This window comes from Candoia aspera, chromosome 1 (genome assembly GCF_035149785.1).
Source record: "Candoia aspera isolate rCanAsp1 chromosome 1, rCanAsp1.hap2, whole genome shotgun sequence".
Classification (NCBI taxonomy): Eukaryota; Metazoa; Chordata; class Lepidosauria; order Squamata; family Boidae; genus Candoia; species Candoia aspera.
In genome coordinates, this window is record NC_086153.1 from 177660067 (window position 1) to 177685986 (window position 25920).

General features: G+C 35.8%; 1 protein-coding gene across 2 annotated transcripts in view; it reads left to right on the forward strand.

The window, feature by feature from the left end:
• Positions 1–25920, forward strand: part of SATB2 (SATB homeobox 2) — a 132016-nt gene that overhangs the window by 38373 nt on the left and 67723 nt on the right. For both annotated transcript variants that reach the window (XM_063318026.1, XM_063318027.1), the window contains exons 4-6: positions 13619–13745; positions 14690–14813; positions 23805–23907. In XM_063318026.1, coding sequence (XP_063174096.1) covers positions 13619–13745; positions 14690–14813; positions 23805–23907 — 354 coding nt within the window. The remainder of the gene's footprint in view (positions 1–13618; positions 13746–14689; positions 14814–23804; positions 23908–25920) is intronic.

Sequence of the window (25920 nt, forward strand, 5' to 3'; positions counted from 1 at the left end):
ATACTTGCTCTCTGAGTATATCTGTTCTTTTCTAGTAGCTGAAACATTGGGTTCTAGAGTGGTTTGTCGGCATCACAGATCTGTCTTTCCCCTCACTGTTTTGCCTTCCATGTTTCACCAATACAGCTAATACTTTCCTTTCTCTCACTAAAATTAACAAACTGCTACCTCCCAAAGTAAAAAGCCTGCACAAAACATCCTACCAACTTATCCTGGAGCTAATTAAGTATAGCTAATTTGTCCAGCATCTTAAAAAAATGCATTTATACTTATATAAATGTGATGTGTAAAATAGTCCTGTGACTGTGTTTGAATATAATTTTTTTTACATATATTTTAAAAAATAAATTGAATTAGTTTGTGGAACAAGAAATGCATATTTGGTGGAAGTGAGTGGAGTGGTATCCTTTTTTATTTTGGTAATTTTTAAAAATTCAAGTCCTCAGTGTTAAACAGCAGAAACAAACAGTGTAACACTGTTACATTTCTTAATGAGATAATTACAGAAATACAAATCATTGTGGGTTTTGAAAATCATGTGGGATTGTTGTGCTATGTGATGTCACATTGCAATGCAGTGATTCGTAAAATTTGAGGGAGATCACCCCTTTAACTCTAAAGTAAGCAGGACATTTGTTAAAGGAGCCTAAGCAAAAGCATAAAATATTTTGCAAATCCTAAAATGGAGAACATAGTATTTTAGAGATAAGCTTTGCAAAACATCACCAAGTTAGAAAGTTAAAAAGGAGTGGCTACATTTTTAGAGCACAAATGACTGTACCTTTCTGTAGAAATTTTATCTTTCTAGAGATAGGCGTGACAGACTTCTTGTAACAATATAAGAGATTAGTTATTGTGGTCGCTAGGAGTCGAAAATAACTTGATGGGATATAATCAATCAATATATTGTTCATCTAAAAAACTTTTATAGTTCAGAAGGTAGTTTCTGTTAAAGTAAATTGCATTTTTGAGAGAGACTGACAAGATTAGTGCTAAAGTGAAGATAACAAATCCAGTGTTTTCACTTGAAAGCAAACTTATATAATTCATTAAAATTGAGCTATTGAATCATGACTTTGTTTATCATATGACCACAAAATATATTTGAGTTTGATAATGATGCTTTAAAATTAAGATGAATCTAAATGCATATTTATAAAACTCCTTGAAGCACATTGCCTAAGTGATAAAACCTTTGCCACGGACAACTGTTTATAGTTATTTTCATGGCTGAAGGGAAGGCACCTAATTAAAACTGTATATTCTTTTATGGCTGAAGGTATCCAGTTAAGGCTGAGAGTTCCCTTTCTAGGACATTGTGAGGATATCCCATTTTTAGGACTGTCCTTCTAAAAAATATCTGGTAAGTTTCCAGAAATGATGTACTGATAACTTTTCAAGGAAAGGACAGTTTTAGTGGTCCCCTGTTTGGGGAACAGACACACTTTAAGTACCCTAGCTACAATAAGATAAGACTGAGTGAGGGGAAACTGGCATAATGAGACTGTTGTGTTTACTAAAATGTTGGCAAATCTGTATTAAGATAATTTCTTCAAGATTAGCTAGGAAAACAATCCTATCTGTCTCTTTTACTGTATTCTCAAGGAATATAAAAAAATCTGCCATTAGCATAATTTATGGGACGAAAAACCTAGACTGGATTAACACTTGTGTTTTACCTTATTCCAGTTTTTGTTTGAAACTTCCTTCTGTTGATTACTTACTTTGCCTATGACAGGAGGAACATGAGGATATGTTTAGAAGGATATGAGGATAGTCTGAGTGCTGTTACTCTAAGAGTGTTAGGTAGATAAGGGCAGGTATAATTGTACTGTAAGCCACCCAGAGTCATGTTTGAGATGGGCAGTGGAAAAACGTGCTAAACAAACAAACAAACAAACAAACAAACAAATAAATAAATAAAATAATTGTAGAGCTTGGGCAAACCTTTACAGAGAAAGAAAGGTAAGCTAATTGAATTAAAAATATTGCTTCAGGATTCAGATATGATCTTTTGGCCTTTGAGATCTCACAGTGCTCAATTTTTGTCCATATTGTTTGGATGCCTGTCAGTTCAGGCATATGATTTCATCCTGTTTGGGTGCGGATTGAACTTCCTTAACACTGCCTTCTCAAACCTGGTATCCTGATTGAACTCTAACATCTGGATTGGGAAAGTCTGCCTTAAAATATCAGGTTTGTGGTTTATGAGTTCTTCAGTACTTGGCCTTGTTTTTGATTACTTGCCTGGGTGTTTTCATAGTTTTACTGATGCCCAGTAGGCTCTAATCATTATATATCAGAGTTTGCCATGGTCCTAGATACCTGAATTGACGGGTTTTTTGTAAAACAATTTATAGTGCTGTCCCTGAAGACCAGGCAGAGGGTCCAACTAGTGCAGGATGCCTCTGCTAGGATATTTACTGGGGCAAAATTCTGGGATCATATCACCATTTTTTTATATTTCCTGCAGTTACTGCCAGTTCATTTCCACATGCAGTTCAAGTGCTGGTTATTAGCACTGAGCAAAGAATACAAATGCATGCTTCATATAGTGTGTGTGTGTTTACAAACAGTTCTTCGAATGTTTAACAGCTTAACCCTTCTGATCATTAATTTTAAATCCCCGTTTAGCTCAGGATTTGGCCAATGGGAGAACAGTTTCCTCTTTGGTAAGATCAGCTGCATTATCCCTGTTTTGCATATGTAATTGCTGTCAGAGGCCTCTAGAAGCATGGAAATACATGAAAGCTTTTGACAGCACATCCCCACAAATGGAAATCCTTGCCCTAAGAATCTTATATATATAAATTTATAGCTGGCAGTTTTTCTGTGTTTTGTTTCACATTCTTCTAAGAAGATAGGATAGAAATTTTGCTTATCCTATAAGCAAAACTGTTTCAGGCAAATCTGTTGCATGATCTGAGATTATCAACAGATTTAACTGTGCATGATACTGTTATTTTTGATAAGTGTCAAACTTATCAAACAACACATTTTTATTTTGGATCTCCTGTCTGCTGCATTTCTGTTTGCTTTTTGAGGGCACAATAGGCCTGTCTGAAATCAGATGTTATGAGAGTGGCAGACTTGTGTCTTTTCCCTATTTCTGTAGCATCTATTAATCTAAAATGCATGATATGACATCAGCATGTTTCCCTGCTTTACTTCATTGGCTGTGGCTAATAGAAACAGAAAGAGTGGTGACATTATGTCATATGGTTTGCATTAATAGACATTACCAAGAAAGTCAGGATGTGGAGATAGAATAAAGTGTGGCTAATGTAACATATATAGTGTCTATCTCCTTCCTAGTATTACTTCAAATGTTTTATGTATAAAGATACACTACATCCACAGGCTGACAGAGCATATTTATTTATTGATTAAAAACCTTTATATTGTACTATTTTGTCAAAAGGATTCCTGGAGGAAGTTTACAAAGATCAGTAGTATGAGGTACTGCTTTCAAGGTTACAATCAAAGGATATTATAGGAGGAGAGCTGTGTTAGTCTATGTTAGGCCAAAAACTCAGGAGTCTGGTAGGATTTTATCTGACTAACAAAACTTATTAAAAAATATCAGATGCAGTGAGCTGATGAACTGATGAAACTGATGAAATGAGGCACATCTCATGAAAGTTTGTGCCTTTTAAAACAATGTGTTAGTTGGAAAAGGTCCCAGCAGAATCCTTCTGATTTTCAGTCAAAAGATACACTTCGCAAGAAAAATGAGATGGGAGGAGAGGGAAGAAACAAGCAGTCCCAATCACCAGCACTCAAAGTTATTGTATAGAAATGGATGTACTATTGATACCATGGAAAAAAAGGAGAGCATAACAATTTAAATGGACATGGTAGGTAGCCGTGCTTGTCTTAAAAGCAGTCTTCCAATCTTCTTACAGGATTGGGGAAAAAGAAGTGTATGAACTTGTGCCTTTACTTGGAAGACTAAACTCTGCTTTAGCATTGGGCCTGAACTGATTCACTGCTGTGTTTAACTAATAATGACTGTCAGTCTGGCAGAACCTTTCCAAGGCATGGATTGAAGGAAGCTGTTCAGCCCTATTAACTGAGGATAAACTTGGGATGCTCTGCATAGCAAAGCATGTATTCTCTCATTGTGTTAGGACTCTTCCTCGGTCACTTTTGCTTCTCTTTGCAAGTGAAGTAGAATAATGCGTATTTTTGAATAATATTCAACATTTCCTTAATGTTTTTAGATTGTTTTGATCTAAATATACAGGAAACAATACAAATATCCTCTCAGTTTTTAAAAAATGAACACTTAGTTGAAAGTTGTTATTGCCAGTGAACCATTTTTGCACACAAATTATGTGGCACAAAAGAGTAGGGGAGGGCAAGTGAGATATGAAAGAGACCTGTGCCTTAGATGAATATGATGAGAAAACATAGGGCCTCAACCTTACTGGCTGCAGGTTAAAGGAGGTTTGGTGCAGCATAAGCAACCAGCTTCAACCTTACTGCTAGTTTAATTGTTCCTCCCAACATGCCTGCTGGATAATTTCTGGATGTGCTAGGGTTTGTGTAATCCTGTTTTACCCTTGCCATCTGGAAGAAGGAAACCAATCTACACTTCTGAGCTGGGGCTCCTTGTTGGAGCATGGGCTTTTGTGGTGAGGGAGAAAAAAAAAAGCCCTTTTAAACTTTAACAGGGCTGATCTGCAAAGCAAGAGCCTGTGGTAGGGGGAATTGCCCCTTTCTCTTTGCTCTAAACACCCATCCTACTTCATTCCTTTAAAACCAAGACAAAGCAGCATATCCAATAGAAGAACGATGAGTCCAATCCAATTTCAGATTCCTTGCAGCAGTCCTTTTTCATTTTTCACAAAAAGCAGTTAGGTCCAGAACACCTTTATTCTTAGCTCTAGGCTTTGCTTATGAGCTCCTGTTCCCCACCTCCACTCAGCCTCAACCAATAGCAACAGACACCTGGAACAGCATGGAACACTTAAAATACAGCTGCTGGAAACAGTTGTGATTTCTTCCAGAGCAAAATCTCAAAACACAAGAGTTCTGTTTTGAGAACAGCGTGCTTGAAAATGCTGTTTTGAGTTCTAAATTTTGTAGTTGAACTGTTTTGCACACTTAATTCATACTGCACATTCTGGATAATACTATCTGTAAAATGCCTGGAGAATTCCCTGCAGAAACAATCCAATGTGTCCAAAATTGATATCAGCACAATTTGTGGATTACTATAAAAGGACAGGAAACTAAAGCTTTTCCGTAGTCTGGATTTAAACATCTATTATATTGCAAGTTCCAGTAAGGCTAAGAACAATAGATTGTCTTAGCAGGTAGAGTTTGCCTATTGTTGAGTTGTTCTCCATCCATAGGTAGAGCTGAGTTCCATTGGTTCCATATATTGGCTTAAATTAAAGGGAGTTTTTGCAAGTCTGCCCACGTCAAGGAGGCATGAAAATATAAATTAGATAAACTAGATTTCTTTGCTCTTCATTCATTAAATAGTGATTAATCAAATCAGGAAAGTTGAAAGTTGGTTCATAATGAACTAGCTTATTATCTCCCCCAACTCTTCTTGAAACTCATTTACCAGGCTTGCCTCTTTCTGTTTCAGATCCGGGTTTTGGCAATGCTTCCTTTTGAGACATGCTATATAGAAAATAATAATTTAATTTCAAAGCATGTTTTACTGAAAAATATCAGTCTCTTGGAAAGCTGATATATGAAGGCAATTCTGTTTATTATTAAAAAGAGAAAAAAGGAAGAAGCTTCTTTTGGTATTTTGTTTAAAAGTCTAGCGAAGTCTCAATATATGAAATATCAGTTGCATTGCCTTTATATCTAGGCCAATATTGTGGCTGTTTTTTAGAAAAAAGGCTTTGAAATTAAATAACTGCTTCTAAAATAATCAGCTAGAAAATTTTATTTAATTGTGTTTTCTTCATAGAGTTTTTATTAATTCTGCCTAGTTCTTTAATGCTTATATTAAACTAATCTAATCTAAGTTTGGGCTTTGGCATAATATTTTCCAAATGTGAAACAGCATCTATTACATAAGACTAATCTTCATGCAGTGCAAAACTTGTATATAAAATTACAAGGCAATCTGTTTGGTATATTTAAATAAGTTCTTTTGTATATACAGTAGTTGATAGAAGGCAGTAAGGAAAATAGATATGAAAACATTGAAATCTTAAGCTTTTTATTAATTGAATTTTCACATTTTAAAAAACTGTATTTTCCCTTTTTTGTTAATTACTTTTACATCTTTGTTTTTGGGCAAACAAAATTCACAATTCTAAAGGTTATGTAATGTTTACTGGCTTCCATTTTTATCAATGAAAATTATAGTTTTGCATGTTTTATTAGAGTACTGTCCTTAGTAAGAGAACACAACAATGTGGGAGCTATGTGGGTGTTTGTTTCTGGTTAAGACTTAGTTTTGCCAAAGCTGAATAGCCATTTGGCAACCTGTTAATTGAGCTGATTGATAATTTATTGTGGAGTTTACTTGAAATATTGATATAAAACTATATACATAAAACTATAAAACCTGTGATGTATTGCATCTAGAGGCTGCCTATAGAAATAAAAATACATTTGAATACTATAAAAAATTATAAAATAAATAATGAAGTACAGCAGTAAAACACATAATAGAACAATGGCAAGAACTTGTTCAGCTGGCCCATTATGGCCTTTCAAATGCTGAGATTAATAATATTTTCATGTGAAATGATTTGTGACGGACTCTATAAATATTTTTATTGGTTGATAAATTGTAGAATTACCAAACCTTTCACAGCTGAGTATCATTCTATGTCTTCTTGATGATTCCTTCAGGCCCAAGACTGAGGGGAAAATCAGCTAGTTCAAATTCAGACTTTCAGTCAGAATCTTTATTTCTTGGACTGGAAATATTCTTAAAGAAGAAGAAAATTCTGAAAAATTCTGAAAAATTTCTGTCCATTTTTTTCAAAGTAGGAAGGAAAAGCAGACAAGAGAATTGTGTATGTACAAAATGAATTATGTGCTTGAGCAAATTTTCATGCTTTTAGTTGTAGCCTTTGGCAGATAGACTTGATGCTTTTTTGAATGAAGGTTTGTATTGATTGATTGTTTGATTATGTGCCATCACATTGGTGTCAACCCTTTGCAACCATATAGACAGATTTTTTCCATAACAATCGGTCCCTAACCTGGTCTTTCAGGTCTTCCAATGGTGCACCCATCACTGTTGTAATTGAGTCCATCCACCTTGCTGCTGATTGTCCTCTTCTCTTTCCTTCCACCCTTCCCAGCATTAGAGCCTTCTCTAGAGAACTAGGTCTTTGCGTAATGTGTCCAAAGTAGGATTATTTGAGCTTGGTCATTTGCAGCTCAAGTGAGAACTCTGGGTTGATTTGTTTGGTGATCCACTTGTTTGTTTTCTTGGCTGTCCACAGTATTCTCAAGAGTCTTCTCCAATATCAAAGTACAAAAGTGTCAATACTCTCCCTAATGTGCTTCTTCAAAGACCAAATTTCATTTCCATAGAATAGGGAATGCCACTAATTGCACTATTTCAATATTATAGACACATATAGTGCTAGTCTGCAGTGTATTTCTTGACTGCTTGTTCCTTTACTGTTGATGATTGATCCTAAAAGGCAGAAGCTATCTAACATTTCAATATCTTAATCAAAGAAATATCAGTTTTAAAGCTGGTAATTTCTGTCATTAGTTTGGTTTTCTTTAAATTTAGTCCCATTTTTTTTCCACTGTGCACCTTGACTTCTACTTGTAGACCTTGCAGATCCTTTGTATTTTTGGCTATTAGTGTCATCAGCATAGTGCAGGTTATTGATGTTTCTTCCTCCAGTTTTAAAACCACACTCATCTTCTTCCAATCCAGCTTCTCTTAATATATATTCAGGCTATAGGTTGAACAGGTAAGGGGAGAGCATACAGCCTTGTCTCACTCCTTTGCCAACCTGGAGCCAGTCTGTTTCGCCATGTTCTGTCTGTACTGTGGCTTCCTGACCTGTTTGTAGGTTTGTCTTGAGGACAATTACATGTATACTTTTAACTTACTGATTTCTCTATGACTTAATTCTAATGCAGTGTCAACCAGTGTCATATACTCTACCTATAAATTTGTGTTCCCTCTCTTCCATTTCCAAGAGTACGTTAGCCATAGTTTCCTTTGATTTTTTAAGTTGGTAAACCAGGGTTGTGTTTTGCTTCTCAGGTACATCTGTTAAATTTGGCTTTTCTCAGTTTCTTAAAAAAGGTAAAGGTTTCCCTTGACGTAAAGTCCAGTCGTGTCCGACTCTAGGGGGCGGTGCTCATCTCCGTTTCAAAGCCTTGGAGCCGGCGTTGTCATAGACACTTCCGGGTCATGTGGCCAGCATGACGACTCGGAACGCCGTTACCTTCCCGCCGAAGCGGTACCTATTGATCTACTCACATTTGCATGTTTTCGAACTGCTAGGTGAGCAGGAGCTGGGACGAGCAACGGGAGCTCACCCCGCCGCGCGGTTTCGAACCACCGACCTTCCGATCGACAGCTCAGCGGTTTAACCCGCAGCGCCACCGCGTCCCTCTCAGTTTCTTAGTTTTCCATTAATTAAGTCTGGGTCATTATTCCATTCCTGTCCCAAGTTGAGAGATTCTTTTTAAAAAGGTTTGCAATAAAATTTGTATTTCTAATGCACGTTTCTCTAAATATAAGTATCGTTTATCTACTCACATTCACATGTATGTGCAAAATACAAGAACCCTTTTTGTTCAGGACTATTTGCATTAGTATTTGGTGTTTCGACTGTCCTTCTATCTGATACCCCACTTCTTTTGAAATGAAAATGAAAATAAATCAGAATAGCTTATTTTGGGATAATGTGAGCCCAGTCAGATGGTTTTGCTAGGTAAAAAAGTCACAAATGTTCTCTGCTTAATTGGAGGTGATTTTTCTTAATCGGCCGTAGAATGTGGATTTGTGATTGCTTCTGCCTGCAAGTTGGGAAAAAAATCATAGTACCATAACAGGCTGGGTACATAAGGTTTTAGGAATGCTGTTTTCAGTTGAGGTGTGAACTGGGAAAGACAGAGGTTTCACCTGTTTGTGCCAAAAAGGGACTTCACATATCAATACTTTTTGTGGTTTTTATTACTCTGATGCAGGTATGGTGCTGTTTTGCCTGGTTGTGGCTGCCCACACAGGCCATAGTCACTCACTGTCAGCATTGCCATTTTTTTTTAGTGCTAGTTGAGGAAGTAACTTGCTTATTCTCATTCTCTTCCTCCCACTTCATTTCATGCCTGCAGGAGCTACTTTTCAGAATGTTACTCCACTAAACAAGAAGGACCTGGAAATTGTCCCTCATATTCCAAAAAGAGTGCTTTCAAGTCATATATTACTTCAGCAAGAGAAAGAATTGCAGGCATTTATAACTTGATTTCACTATAAATAGGGCTTGTGACTGAGATTTATTATTATTATTATGTATTAGATTTATTATAGCTGCTCACTTTAAAGGACTGTGGGAAGCTTACAACATATCAAATATACAATTAAAACAAAACATAACAACAAAACAGCCTGGACAAGAAAACATCTATAACAATCCAAAACACAACAGGGGCTCCACAAACACCCTAACCCCAGCTGGGGCCTTCTGTAACCCCCGGAGAGTAGGCGCCATCTGTATCTCTGGGGGGATGCTATTCCAGGGGGCTGGGGCACAGAGAAGTCACGCTTCCTCAGTCCCACAAGATGGCAACATTTAATTGAGGGGAGTTGGAGTACACTCACTCTGCCTGAATGTACCAGGCAGGCAGAAATGATTGGAGACAGGTGGTTGTAGCAGTCACTACAATTCTTTCATACGTAATGGCTTCATTAGATTTTCTACAATAATTCTACCTGTCAGAAGCTTTTGTGTGCATGAATGCTTGTCAAGAAAGCCTGACAGCACCCCATGTTTACATTTCTGACTGGTCAGAAACACAGGAAGGGCACAGGGTGAAGCTGGAGGGAGCCTTTTCCAGTTTATCTTATGCCCCTTTATGCTGCTTTCAACCTGTCAGCCTGACTATTTTTGGACATGAGTTTAACACTCTTTTGAACACTGAACCCATGTACAAAAATAGACTGATCTGACAAATCACAATTGGCAACTTGACAGATGGCTAAACTTGCTGTTCCAAGCCCCTGCTTACACTTGCCCAGCACCAACTCACCATAAGTCAATGAGAGTGATTTGGGTTTGGTTTTTCTGTTGGCAGGTGATGCTTTGTGGGAAGGTGCCAGCTTTTTGAGAAAGACCAGATTAGGAAACCAAACTTACGCAGTCTAATACTACTTTAGACAGGAGTATTTACTAATACTACTTTACTCTAATATTATAAGGTTAATTTTATAAGAATCTTGCAAGTCTGAATGCACTTTTCCCCTTCCCTTCCTTTATCTTCATGGGATCTAAGGTGGGTTTTTCTGAGACACTTTCTCGGGTTACATTTCTGTCCTGGACTCAGCTTTCCTTTTTCTGATGATTGTCTTGGTAGCAATTCTTCCTTCTACCCATTACAGAAGGAAATGCACAAATCATATTCCTGAACTTCTCCTGCATTATAATTGTAAGGACACCACCACCTGACAACCTTGTTATTGAGAGGTTGTTGGAGAAGCAAATCCTATGCCATCTTATTTTTCTGCGAGGTCAAGAGTTAGTGGGTTGCTCTTCAATGTGAATATCTGGCTGTGCCCTAAGAGGAATCTATACTTTTATTTCCTTCTTTCTACTTCAAGCAAGAATTCCTGACCATATTCTTAAAGCATTATATGAAGCCTGTGTAGAGTACAATTTTGCAGGCAATATCCAGGTAGGTCAGATGTTAAGTATGGGGACAGTAGGCAAACCAGAAGAGTAATGACCTGATATTTCACACATCAGTTTTTACCTTGAACATGCTCTGCATGAATTTTCTTAAGATAGAATATAGTGTCTTTATCCAGGTATAATTATTTTCAAAATAGCAGGATATTGGAGCTAGACAAAACTGAAAATCAAAGAGAGCTAAGAAGTGTTCATCCATAACTAATAATGCTAAAAAAAAAGCTTGTCTGCAGCACTGTAACAAAAAGGACTTGCAGCAGGTGTTTATGTGCAAAAGCACTGAGCGTTATGGTAACACCTGTGTTTCTGGACTGTTTGCCAGGACAATTTCTTCATTTTTAAGAAAGTAGAGAAAACAGTGGTAGTAACACAATTGCAGTCTAACACTACCCTATTCTTTATAATAGAATAGGGTAGTGTTCAAACTGTGTTTGAAAATTTGAGGGGGTTCTGTGAGAGACTAAGGGCAAAAAAAAAGTTTACCTGAATGCAGCCAATTTTCTATCACTAGAGCTTTGCCTGTTGATCAGGGATCCCAGGAATTGTTAAAACATGTTCTGTGGCTTTAAAAAGTTTGAAAAACTGTGCTTTATAAGATCCTATTTGTTTGTCTCAAGATTTTTCATTCATTCTCATGGTACCTTGGTAGACACAACTCTGTGATCAGCCATATTTTTGACTCCTGATCTTTTGTTTCTCTAACTACCTTTTCTGATGAAACATTCTAGATATTTGAAAGCTTGAGGCAATTTTTTAAAATTTCAGTTGAACTATTTAAGGTCCCACTTGCTTCTATGAGTAGATCTAATGACAAATATGGCCACTGTTGGTTTTTAAAGTGGAAATTCAGCCTCTTTTCCTGACCTGACCTATAAACTTAATTTATAGTGGCTGTGTTAACCCAACAGGCTAAGCCATAGTTAACTGAAGTATGATTTATTGAATTAACCCAGTCCCTAGGTTAACCAGACACACTAAACCACAAACTAATCGCACTGAGTTCACACACCACACTGAACTATATGATTATATTTACCCTAGAGTATTCCTTGAGTACAGCCTAGGTTTGACTGGAGAGAAGGTTCGGTGTTCCTGTTATCCATTTCTTCCTTTTCATATTCCATCAGTTATAGTAAATATTACATCTCCATCCACCCAATAAGAAAATATTACATTTCTACCCAATATGAAAAGAGATTCTTCACAGTGATTAATTTTAGTTTTTGTATAAGAATAATGATTCATTCTATCAGGCAGCAGCTTATGTTCTTTCTTCTATGACTTTACACAATATACCCTTGATAATATACAGAACTGCATGTATACTTCTGATTATCCTAATAGAATATAAATTTTTTTTAAATGCTTTTAAAAATTTTGGTTTTATTGTAAACCGCCCAGAGTCCCCCTTTTGGGAGAGATGGGTGGTAATAGAAATTTGAAAAATAAATTAATAAAAATAATTTAATAAATATAAAGGTCTTATTTAAATATAACTTATTGAAGTTGTAAATATTGCTGTAACTGTCTGATTGATAATGTTTAGTCTGGATCTTTCATAGTACATGACATGCTACATGTACTTCTTCATGTGTATTTTTATGAATAACATGACAGACCTTTCTCAACTCATGTTAGAGCTACCAGATCTGGGCTGCAAAAATCCAGATGAACATTAGATGGCAGCAAAGAATTGGGGGACCCAGTAATACATTTATCAGTATCATTTATTAAAATATTGACAGATTTCTCAGTTATGTTTAATTTAAACAGAATAATTCCATTTAAACAAAATAATTCATTTTTATGAAATATCTTTGTGAAATACCTTGCACCAGTTTGTTTTACTCCCAAATAAATATCAAAAGCAGGTCTGATGGTTTCTTGACATGTATTTACATAACCCCTAGAAATTATCCCCTTTAAGGGAAGAAACCTTTCTGTTGGCAGGGGGAATACAGCATAAAGAGCCAACTCTGAAGACATATGGTACAGCGAATGAGTTTTGTACGTTACAATGCTTGATAAGAGTATAGGCTCTATTTATACTGCAGCATGTTTAGCACCAGATTGCGAATTCTTAATACCGAAACAATGGCATGATTTTAACATTTCTGTTCTCTTTGTGATATGTTTTAGGCATTCTCTGTCAAGCAATAAATACTTCTCTTTAGCAGCCTTTCCATAACAGTTCTGGTCCAGCAAATGCCTAGTAACCTGTTCTAAAGGATTATGTTATGTAGGGCTATGCAATACTTTGGATTTGTTTTCATAAGGATGCTTCAGAATGAATGGGAGCACAAACATCACACCTGTCTTACAAACAGGTGCTGTGTTTGTACCCCAGAATGCTGGCATGCTGTTTTGGAATTTGAATCTGAAGCATTTCCTAGGCCTAGTACACTGTACGACAGCATGCATTAAACTGAATTTCAGTGTTATTCTCAAATAACACAGAGCCAGTGTCAATCAGTGTAGTATATTATATTAAGTGTGAAGAGTAAGTGGTACTTTTTAGGTTCTTTTTAATTCAAAACCAAACTTATATTTTTAAAGGGCTTTTCAGGTTGTAAAATTAGGTTTGCAAGTTGCCCAACTTTAGACTCTCCACGCTTACAACAAATTTTCAAAGGAACATTTTGCTACTGTAATAAATATAAATAATCAGTAAACTTCATAGATATAGATATAAAGATGTTGATGTAGATATAAATGTGTGTGTATGATTATTTCATTTTTTTGTTTGTTTGCAGGAATAATCAAACTTGGGAAATGGAATCCTCTTCCACTAACTTATATGACAGATGCACCTGATGCAACAGTAGCTGACATGTTACAAGATGTCTATCATGTTGTGACACTGAAAATTCAATTACAAAGGTGGGTACTTCTGAACATCTGCCCTTCTCTAATCCCTGAGTTGCTCTGTCAATCACACCATTACTACTGAGATTAACACATGCTATCTTCATTAATTTCTGAGCTCATTTTGAAATGGAAAGCACAATATTAGAAAGGAATTGCAACTGGCAGCTCTTGTTTGGTGATATTTTAACTAGATATTAGAGTACAGGCTGAGAGCCAGTTTGGTGTAGTGGTTAAAGCATCAGGCTAGAAACTGGGAGACCATGAGTTCTAGTCCCCACTTGGGCACAAAGCCAGCTGGGTGACCTTGGGACTGTCACTTTCTCTCAGCCCTAGCAAGAAGGCAAGGGCAAACCACTTGCCAAGAAAACCTCTACAGGCAGTCTCCGAGAACCAGACACGATTGAACGATTAAAAAAAAAAGAGTACAGGCTAATGTAGTCAGTCTTTAAAAGAAATTCTTCCACAGGTACTCATTTAATAATTCTATACGGCCTGATTAAATGTCTAGCACACTATGCCTGAGAAATAACCATTTTTTAAAGTTTTATAGAATTTAACCAGAAATTCAGAACTAAATTGTGGACTCGAAGGCCTTTCATTTCATTTCATTTCATTTCATTTATTCGTCATATTTATACTGTATAGCCGCCCATCTCACAATCAAGTGACTCTTGTCCTTATGTTGTCATCTGCTAAGGCACAATGGTGGAGAACTGCAGGCTTAGGCTGCAGTCCTGTATTCAGTTACTTATGCTTAAATCTTCCTAGGTTCTCGATTGCAGCTGGAAGAAATGACTGCACTGTATAAAAGAAGAGTGATACAGTATATAAAATATGAATGTCCTGTTCTTAGTTGTGTTTGGCTTTACAGAGCTCTGTAGCTCTTGCATGTAAAGAGCAGCTGTATTTGCAGGCAACACTTTCCATCTGTCTATTCTCCTGTTCTGTTTTTGTAGTTGTTCAAAGCTAGAAGATTTGCCAGCAGAGCAATGGAACCATGCCACAGTCCGCAATGCCTTAAAGGAGTTGCTCAAGGAGATGAATCAGAGTACATTAGCCAAAGAATGCCCTCTCTCCCAGGTCAGTGCCTCTGTTGGTGGCAGAGGAACTACATCCCATAAAATTATAGTATGTAAGAATGAATGTAGAAAAATGTTGAGTACTTAAGAGAGAATACCTGCAATTATGTTTTTCCCATGAGTGCAAGACCATAGACAGATGTGGGAGAAAAGTAACGAGATAACAATCTGAAAATTTTGGGGGGGATACTATCTTGTGCTTGTTTGTGATGCCTATTCTGCATTTTACCTTTCTTTATCTGTGTTATTACATGGTCAGTCTGGAGGCATACACATCTATTAGGCAAAGTTTTTAAATATTCAGTATGTTCCAAGATACAGGCCAAAACGTCTTTAAAAAACAAAAGCCTGTATCTTCCGAGTATCCAAAAATGAATAAAATGTGTAAGTTATTACTGTTACACTTTTACAAATCAAAATGCAATCCCAGATGTATTTTTGCTAATATGTCTTGATTTAGCAAACAGACACACAAAACACTATTGTTTTAATGATAAAAAAGTACACTGTCAGTGTTTTAAGGATTAGCAAATAAGGTATTTTGAGATTTCTTATTTTTTTTAAAGAAAATCTGTCTTATTGAATATTGTACATAATTTTTCAGGAATGTTCTTAAAACTTTTTTTATGTTTTCTTTAGAATGATGAGAACCAAAAAGGAAAAACATAGTGGAAAAGTTGTTGAGTAGGACCATGCAAAGCATTTGAAAGAGATGCTTCACAATGCAGTATGAATGAGTCACCTCTCTTCAAATTTGCAAGGCTCATGCTTCAAAAGCTGTTTTCAGTTATCTGCATGTGCACAAACAACATTTCCAGAGGACCCACTATAAAGTGAAATGACTATGTATGTGCATGTGTATGAGATGGCTAGAAAATCTTTTCAAGGAGTTGTGTGATTTGTGCAAAAGACACAATTTTGTTAACAATTTTGAGAGAAATGCCTCATTCACACTAATGCTGTTGCAAAATATTTCTTTCAAATGCTTTGCACAATCCTATTGTTAAACATTTTAGGATTGCTTAGGCTGGTTCTTCTCAAACAGTGGGCCTTGGAGTGTTTCAGAATAGGTAAAGTGTTTATTTATTTTTCTCTGTTTCTAGGGCCTTTTTCCTCTCATTGGATCAACAGTACATCATATCCTAGAGACAGGCTCCCTTTCTGTTTACATTATATTCAGTTCAAGTGCATATTTATTTATTTATATTTATTTATTTAATCAATTTGTGTATGGGCCATGTATACACAGAAACTCATATTAAAACTCATATAAACACTCATACAAACATTAAAAACAAAAAATAAAATATAGATCGTGTTACTTAGAACATGTGCGTAGCACTGATTTAGGCTATCAATCCCTACAGTGCTGGCGGCAGCAGTAGATAAGAATATAAGAACTGTGTAGAATCTATATACTACTAAAATTCTCGTGTCTGTTTGTAACCTTCATTGGGCAAAATGGTGCATCATAGGGCAATGGTTTTTGAACCAAGGTGCTTCAGACGGGCTAACTTACAGAATGAGTCCAAAATCCAGGACCCATTACTCCTGTGGGATTGAAATTTGGCAAAGTTCTGGCCGCTTCAGTGTCACCGTGCCTTCCAACTACACTTCCCAGAAACCCATAGGTTGTGTGGCTCAAGGGAAGATGGGAGGGGTGTATACTAGCCCTCTTCCCCACCTCCCTCTGGCTCCTGCACCCAATTGGCTGGCAGCAAGGCCTGACAGGTGAGCGGCAGTTGGCTGCTTTGGATCTGAGGTGGAAATTTGAAATCTCTTAATGTTGGTAGGCAGTGAGGGAAGGACAAGGGAGTGACTAGGATAACTGCTGGCAAGGTAGGGCTGGCTGGGGGGTGCCGGTGGTCGACGAGTGAGCCCTCTTCCTCCCTGGAGGGAGAGGCCCCTTGGGGACATGCTGGGATGGGGAGCGGGGGTGCAGTTTTCCTTGTGGTCTAGTTCCACGGGTCAACCGAGGAAGAGAAGGAATGATTTTGAATGCTCCCTACCAGCTTCCCACTGGGAGAAGGTCAGAAGCCACTTTTGTTCCCACTGCTTTTTTGCCCGCCTGTGGTCATCTGTTTCTCTATTTAGGTAAGGAAATATCTCTGAAAGGATGACCCAATGGTTCACAGGTTGTGTAGTCCTTCCAAGAGTTCTTCTAGTCTAGCATTCTGTATGACACAATGTTCAACTGGGGACATTTGGACAGTCTATAAGTATAGACAGCAGGGCAATAGCCATCTCCCACTGTTAACACTCTGACAGTTGATAATTAGGAACTAATATACAACCATCAAGACTAGCAACTATTGATATCAGGTCTTTCACTAAATTATCTAATCTCCTCCTAAAGCTGCATAAATTGGTAAGCATCACCATACCAGAAAGTAGCAAATTCTGTAATTTAATATGTGTTAAGTAAAAAGTACTTTTCATTGCTCACCCCCTGGTTTTCATTTCATTGGATGACCCAAAATTCCTACACAAAAGAAACTCCTCCTTGTCCACACTTTCCATGCTTTGCGTGGTTTTATGTACCTGTATTGTCTCTTCTTATCTGCCTTTGCACTAAACCAGAGTTTCAATTAGGATAGCTTCCAGATCCATGGACTTCAACTTCCACAATTTCTGCATTAGTTTGGTCATTATTGAGAATTATGGGAAGTGATTCACACATATGAAAGTTGCTAGGGTTGGAAAACACTGCTCTGGAAAAAAAAAAAAGCTCTAAACGTTGTCCCCCTCAGAGGAGCATTGCTCTAACCTAATAATTTCAGTTGCTCTTTTCTTTACCTTTACTAAATGTACAATATCTTTATATAGTGATTACAGGGGCTGTGACTAATCAAAACATGACACACTATTCTAGGTATAATCACAAAAAATTACATAAAGGCATTATTGACAGTTTTATCTCCAGTTCCTGTCTCTGAATTATTTTTAGTGCGGATTGTGTCTTTTTTTTCTGCATCTGCACCTTGGGCTACCATTTTCATTGGGCTACCATTTGTTCTTAATTGTTAAATTATAATACAAAAAGTAAAATATAGGTTTCTGAAAGTTCTAATGGGAAGTTTGAACAATATAAATTTATTGGGGTTTCTATTCCTATTCTATTCCTATTCCTATTCCATTCTTCCCTAAAATTTGGATTAAAATAGCTTCACTTGCCAAAAAGAAAAGTTTAGCATAGTGAAGTAAGTTTCTGAAAGATTAAAAATTAAAATTGGAATGTTTAATGATATGAAACTTTATATTTTATCTGGAGACTGTTTTTAATACTCAAATTTGTACTCCCTTGCTATCTTCATTAAGGTTATCAAACAACACTGCTCCAGCAATAAAAAATTTGAAAAACGTATTATTGAAACACTTGAACCAAGCAAGTTATTTGCTTTATCAATTAATAAAACTTCATGTTTTTTTTATTTTGCTACATTTTTTTAACCAAAACTTTCTGAATCATTAGATTTTTCTTTTCAATGTCAGTTTTTTAACATAGTCAAAGATACCTTCAAAAATGCCTTGGACAGAGTGCAAGTTGCACATCAGTTAACAGCTTTAGATGTATAATCATCAATTATATAACAATTCACTTGTTATAAAGCATAAAATTCTGTTTTTTCTTTTTTTACAAGTTCTCTGTCATATACAGTACGAAACAGTTATTCTTTATTATCAGTTATTTATAAAACTTAATGTTCTTTGAGACATACCATAGCTGAAAAAAACGGGTTTTAATATATGACTAGATAACCCGTGACCCATTGGGTCATCCTAAGATATTTCCTTACCTAAAGGATGCCTCTGATAAACATACTCTAGATAACATGATTGGGATTTTGTTACATAATATTAAAAGATGCCATTCTGCTACATGTGAAACTTTCAAGTATTCTTAAAAGAATTTGTTTTGTTCTGTTTTGCTCCAATATGAATTTTGAGATATGTGAATAGACATAATGCAAAATAATATATTACATTAATTTGTTTATCCTGAACGCTGAGCTTGGTCTTACAACATCTTGATTTACCATGATATCCTGAAGAGTTTCAGGTATTAGGCATATCTGTATTCTTAAATAAATATGGCATTTTAGAACAATCCTGATTTTTTACTGAGTATATTAGGATAGTCACATATTTCCTTTTTTCAAATTCAGTATATTCTTTTTCACCTGTAATCATGCACTTCAGAATTATGCTGAAGAACCTCTACTGTCTCAAGTGAAGAGTGAGCAGAATATAGTTACAGGTGGTCCTCGTTTAACAACCACTCATTCAGCAACCATTCAGTTATCACAGCACTGAATGAGGAGACTTATGACTGATCTTGTACTTGCGGCTGTCGCAGCATACCTGTGGTCATGTGATCACACTTCAGGCACTTGGCAACCAGATCATAATTATGACGACTGCAGCATCCTGCAGTCACGTGATCACTGTTTGCGACCTTCACTGCTGGCTTCAGACAAACAAAATCAATGGGGAAGCTGGCAGGAGATCACAAATGGCGATCATGTGACATTGCGCCCTACAACTGTGCATGATTCGCTTAACAATGGCTACTGGAACTGCTGCAACTGCCATCGTAAGTTGGCGCGGTCACATGACATCACACTGTATGACTGCGTTGCTTAGCAACAGAGTTGCTGGTCCCAATTACCATTGTTAAGCAAAGACTACCTGTATCTGGTATCCTATGACAATGTCCATTCTTATTTTAAATAAAACTTTATAAAACCGCATATCAAAACAGTAGGATCAACATGTTCCCAGTAAAAAGGGCACATATCTCCTCTCAATTTGTTTCAGTTTGTCATACACCAGGCATTATGTGTCAATAAAGATGAGAGTATGATACACCTTTATTGTCAGGGAAGAATAAGAGGAAGAAAAGAAGTAAGGACATAACAATCTTTTTAGCAAATGCATGCAATCAATGATACCTGAATTATTTTAATGTTGTAGTTCTTTTGAACCTGGTATCTTAAACATTCAGGATACTAGCACTGTTATACTATTCTTAAATATTTTTCCATAGGGCCCAATGACAGGTATTGAGAAAGACACACACACACACACACACACAATGGGTGTGCATGGAATAATAGCTGTTTAGTAGTAGTAACGATTATTCTGGTTTAGTTCAGTTTAGCTTAATGATTTTATATCCACTTATCTCCAATTTCTTTGTTGTAGCTCACATCATGCAAAAATTGGAAGGTTTTAGATAAGCTGCTTGTTATCATCACCTGAATATTTTTAACACAAACCCTTCTCCCAAATCAGTTTTAAGAAAATATTGTGCCAAATGTGAAATATCATTACAACCCCCTTGTGATTAATATATTATTGACAGCAGCAAATTACAAAATTGTCTCCTAGGAATGAACTGCAGAGTAAATGCTGTTTATTAGTGTGCTTGCAGTGCATCAAATATTCCCCTGTAGAGGAATAAAAGGAGGTATCGCAGGGAGTTTTTTCTCTACCTTTTGTTCGAATGTACACATTTCATTTTCCTTACAGATACTGATTCAGAGTGCCATTAAAAAGGAAGCGTAATCACTTTGTACACTGCATTCAGTCACTTTTGTGAGACGGACGGCTATATAAATTTGATAAATAAATAAGTACAATTTTTCACTGATCCACCTAGGTCCATTCTGCATTTAGTTGCTTCCATAAGCGAAAAAGGCCTGAAATGATTTATCAGAAGAAGAAGAATATTATGAAGCATATCTTTTAAGCTAAGCACTCTATAAATGACTGATATGGTGTTCTAGATATGTTTCTTTCCTATGCCAAGTTACGTTGTTTTGGTTTTTCTGTGTTTTGCGGAAATTTTTATTTGCATGGCCTGAAAATCTATATAAGTCTGTTTTATAATTCATAAAATTAATTCCACTCCCAGCCATTCACACAAGTTTTAATTTCAGCCACTACATTTTCATAATCAGAATATACCTGGATCAGGTTCTGAAATATATACTTTTCTGGAAATGTATATATGTTTGAGAGGCTTGTAAACATATGCACTCACCTGTCTATATGCATTGAACATTTTTTAAAAGCTTATTAACAAGGTATACATTGGAAAAGTAACGGGGCATGAAAATCAAGGTTTTAATCCTCATTACAATTATTAAATAACATTGCTACAACTATATTAAGTAATTAGGGTTAGATAACTTTTTTCTAGTTTGTTATGGCTAAATTGGATGTGATGACTGCTTCATGCATATAAAATAGAAAGCAGATGAGTAAAATTTTACCAATTAATTAAATAATATAAACTAATATCAGTGAACTTTATAAACCCTACTTCATTAACCAAACTCTTTTTGCCTACTTTGGAAGACAATCAGGTTGTAATCACTGGGTCATAGATCAAGAAAATGGGAATGATAGGACTGGTTACTCTCTGTTATACCCATTTTTATGTTAAAATTATGTGTTACCCTGCTGTAACTGGGAAAAGAGGAAGATATGCAAACAAATATTTATATTATCATTATGCTGTATTTCAAGTTCACTCTGAAGTGATTAAGTCTTGATAGTGGGGAATAGATTGGAAGCAACTGATTGTAGAAGGCTACATGGCAAATCAGTGAGATAATGATAGTGATATAGTGATATTATAGTGACGACACTGACATTGTAGTCAAATTTTATAGTCATTATAGTCCACCAATAAATAGTATAAAATATTTGTTTTGGTTGGCAAATATCTGTGGGAGGCCCCACATTTCCACTTTACTCCAGTTAGGCAGATTTCCAGTCTAAGGTGTGAGAGGATGAGCAGGATTGTTTTTTAACCCTTCAGGAGTGAAATTTATAAAACTGATAAAGTCTATCATCCAAACTTTTTTTTTTTAAAATACTTATAGCAAAGGTGATCAGTCAAGTTTTCATACATCACTAAACCATATATTGTCTACTTTCGGTTTAATATTATTAATGATCCCAGTCATTGTAATTTGTAAGCTATAGTTCATGATCTAGTGTTAATATATGAATTATGCTGGTAAGCTTGCTAAATAAACTTACATGACTAATATGATGTGCAAAACTTATTATTAGCAAGCTTTTGATGATTTTATAAACATTGTTCAGATGACCATGAACCATGAGATGTAGGCTTTCATAATCCTATTTCACTTTTAGTCTGCTTTGTTTGCCGGAGGAGCAGAAGGAGGGAGGGATCGTTTTCATTTTCATTTTAAAAACTACCTTTGGTTCCTCTTGTCATATGAACCAAAGACCTGGATTTGTTAAATTAACATATTGGAATATTGAACCCAAAGTTTGGTATAGGTTTATTATAATGCATTGTCATTGAAGGCAGAACTACAGTTTGTTCTAAAGTAAAAACCAATACTTTCTCCTCTTCTTATATGTGAATAAAGAAGAGGAAAGTGGGAAATGGACTCCAACTTGCTAGAGCCTGTCCTATCTTATAAACCATAATTTAAGTCAGGAGTGGAGAACATGTGTTCCTCTACTATTGAACTACAACCACCGATCCCTGACCATGCCACCAGGAGTTTCTGGGAATTGTAGTTCAGCAATCTGTGGAAGAGAGTAGGTCCCCTGCTCTTGGTCTAGTCAGGGACGGGCAACTTGTAAACTGTGTGCAGTGTCCAGAGCACTCCCCCATGCTGGCTACAATTTTGAATGTAAGATTTTTTCCCCCTGTTAATTTGTGGTTTGGAGGAACTGAAGGGGTAAAATGGGTCCATTAAGCCTTGCAGAGGCTTAAGACACACATAGCAATCTTTAAAAACCCTGAACATCCTCACTTGGTCTGTGTTGTCTTTTATTTATGGAGGGTGGCTAAAGGGCAAAATGAGTGCCTGACTCCTCCCCAGAAGGAAAAAAAATTGTGATGCAGTACGGTATATTTTTAAGACAAGTTCTAATAACAGTTTATAAGGGCATCTTTTGCCTGGTCTTCCAAATACATACTCTCCCTTCAGAGAATGTAATTATACCTTCTATCTCCATCTTTGCACACATTTCAGAACTTTCATATCATATTTATATGATGTTAAATCTTTTAAACTACTTATTTTGTTAACTTTTATGAGCATGCTGTTTGCTATTCAAAATGCAATTATGCCATATTACCTGAAACTAAACTCCATAAGGGGTAAGGTATAGTATAATTAATAAAAAATATACTGAATCAGAGCAGTGGAGAGGAAAAGGAAGATATATTATGGTATATCCTGTGCAATGTAGTTCAAGCTATGTGCTAGGTGGTAAAAAAGATTTGGCCACTAATGTCTATTTTCAGGGGTTAAAAAATAAAAATACAGTATTTAGATACAATTTTTCAGATAGACATGCTCAATTTGACATGTAATATTTTTAGTTTCTTCTCCTCAGAATAGCATTGAAATTTGTTTCCTATGTGGATTTTCACAAAAGGATTAAGGACATGTTCCTATAAATAGTATTAATTTAATGTATTTGCTTAGCTGTTGTTCTGTAGCAAGTAACACAAATATTCCCAGATTTTTGGCTGTGTTGTGTGGTCCCTGTTGCAGTTGGAAGCAGAAGAGAAACATCTGAAAAGCATTATTTGGATTATACATGCTGGAGAATCTAATCTTACCTTTAGGATCCAGTTCCTAAATCACACTTCTTCTCACCCTTTGTATTCCCCGCTGTGACACAGCTTCTAGTACACTAGAAGCATAAGATTCTTTCGATAATACCCAATATAAATTAAAGTGACAACTGGGTGTAAACTGGAGACATATGGATTTTCCGCAAAATTAATAGTAAAGGCAATTTTCTCCAGTTATATAAAATGAAAGATAAAGCTAGTCTTAGGATCTGTCCTACAAATAGTTTTTGTATATGGATGCATTTTTACTGCTTGTTTTAATTGATAAATTTTCAACTACATTGCCTTCTTTTGGAAGAATTTTGATTATTTTCTCTCCAGAACTTATTTATTTCTCTTCTTTTCTGGTTTCAGAGTATGATATCATCCATTGTAAATAGCACATATTATGCAAATGTGTCAGCTACTAAGTGCCAGGAGTTTGGAAGATGGTATAAAAAGTACAAGAAGATTAAAGGTAAATTGATCTTAATTATCATTCATTACCAAGCCTGTTAACAGATCATGAATACTTGAAATTTTTTACTATAAAATAATCAAAAGGTGTTTACAAAGGCTAGTTTATATAGAGTATCATCAATATTTTTCCAGATACAAAAATCTTCTTTGGTTAAAGCAGCTACTGTATGATCTTCAAGAATTTTTATAAGCATTGTATCTCAAGGTAAAAAAAGGAATATTTCAAAAGTGCTTTTTATATATGTACTTAGTGAAAATATAATATAATCAAAGGAGCTACACAGCTTCAAGGCCGTTTATGGATTATTCTTACTTGTTGTAAGACAAAAAGGGGTAACGTTCTTACCATATTGGGCTATGGTATAAAAGCACCTTCAAACATTAAAAAGCTCTTCCTATAGTCCCAGAGTTGCCATTCCAATCACCAAGTATTTCTATCATATTATGGGCTTCTACTTCCTTCATTCGATTTTTAAAGCTTTTTTTCTCCTGCCCCTCACTATTTTTTTAGTTAAGTGTACAGTTAATTGTTGAATATAATAAAAGCAGAGTAAGACCTTGATTTCAATCAAGAGGTCAAGGAACTAAGCCCAAGAGTTTTCTGGATAACTGTGTGCATGCTGCTGAAGAGATTCTGCCTGTTTAAAACTCATTGGAAATGTTTGTCTGTATATGTATGCCTGAGGGGGACTGGAAGGTTACAGTCTGTGTGAAGTAAACACAAGCTGCTTTAACATGGTTCAAGTAGTGTTGATTCATCAACTAAACAAGTGGGAGGGAAACAGCAATGGAAACATTACTGTAGGTATATTTCTTGAAAAATAAAGAGAACCAAAAATCATCATCATCATCTCCTCCTCCTCCTCCTCCTCCTCCTCCTCCTCCTCCTCCTCCTCCAGGAGTTTTTGAATTTTTGTTATATTCTGTGTTCATATCTTCTCAATTTCTATCACACAGTATTTATAAATGAGAATTTGGTTTGTATGTAAGATGAAAGGTTCAATTTTAGAAACAATCTCAGTGCATTTCTGTGAATTTAAAAATAGGAGTTGAGTTATTATGAACTTGGTCAGCAAGATCAGCCATCATTCAAGGTCAATCCAGTTGAAACAACTACTGTTGTACATATATCTTAAATTTTTGTTATATTAAACTAATTGTAAAAAAGCCATTCTAATTTAATATTGCAAATGGAAAATAAAGAAGGGCTTCAAAATTATTTTATTGGCATTTCAGTTGAACATAATCTGCTCTGTGAAATGTGTTTCTAATTTATCCACTAATGTCTCTTTTAATAAAGCAGTGGGAACTAACTGGTTCCTTCTTAATCAAAACCATGATTTCCTAAACGTAAGCTATGAGATTCTGTTACAAGTTGCCACATATAGATCTCTTTGGTCAATCCTTTCCCCTCCTGTTCTGTTGAACTAAACAAACAGTAAAATAATTATACATACTGAAAGATCAAAGTAAATATGACTAATGCATAGCAAAATTTTTAAAAACTTTCTGAAAGAAAAAAAGCATTAGGTTGCAGAACATATACTTAATGTTTAAACAAATATGAGAAACTGAACAATCAATAATTTGATATCATTAGCAACAGATGTAAAAGTTATATGCAAGGAGGACTTGAAATAAACATGCTCAGGGTATAGTTGTGGAATCCATTACAAATTCAGCACTGCTATTAGGCTTAGCTCACATCAACTTTTGTCTTTATATCAATCAGGCTTGCTTTTTGTAGATTGGTGAACTCCACATCTATTGACATACAAGGTTCTGAAAAATTGTCTGAGTGCAGTCATACATTAAAACTGATATTAGAAAAAATATCATATAGACTGTATGGTGTTTGGGATTACTTGCTCCCTTACAGGAACTGTTCTCAGTTCTAACCCACCTATCTTTTTAGTTTCCTCTGCCCTTTCATAATTTGTGTTTGAAGTTTTATATTGTATATTTATGAGGAAGGTTTATTTTAGCAATTCCTAGAAATTGGTAAATAATA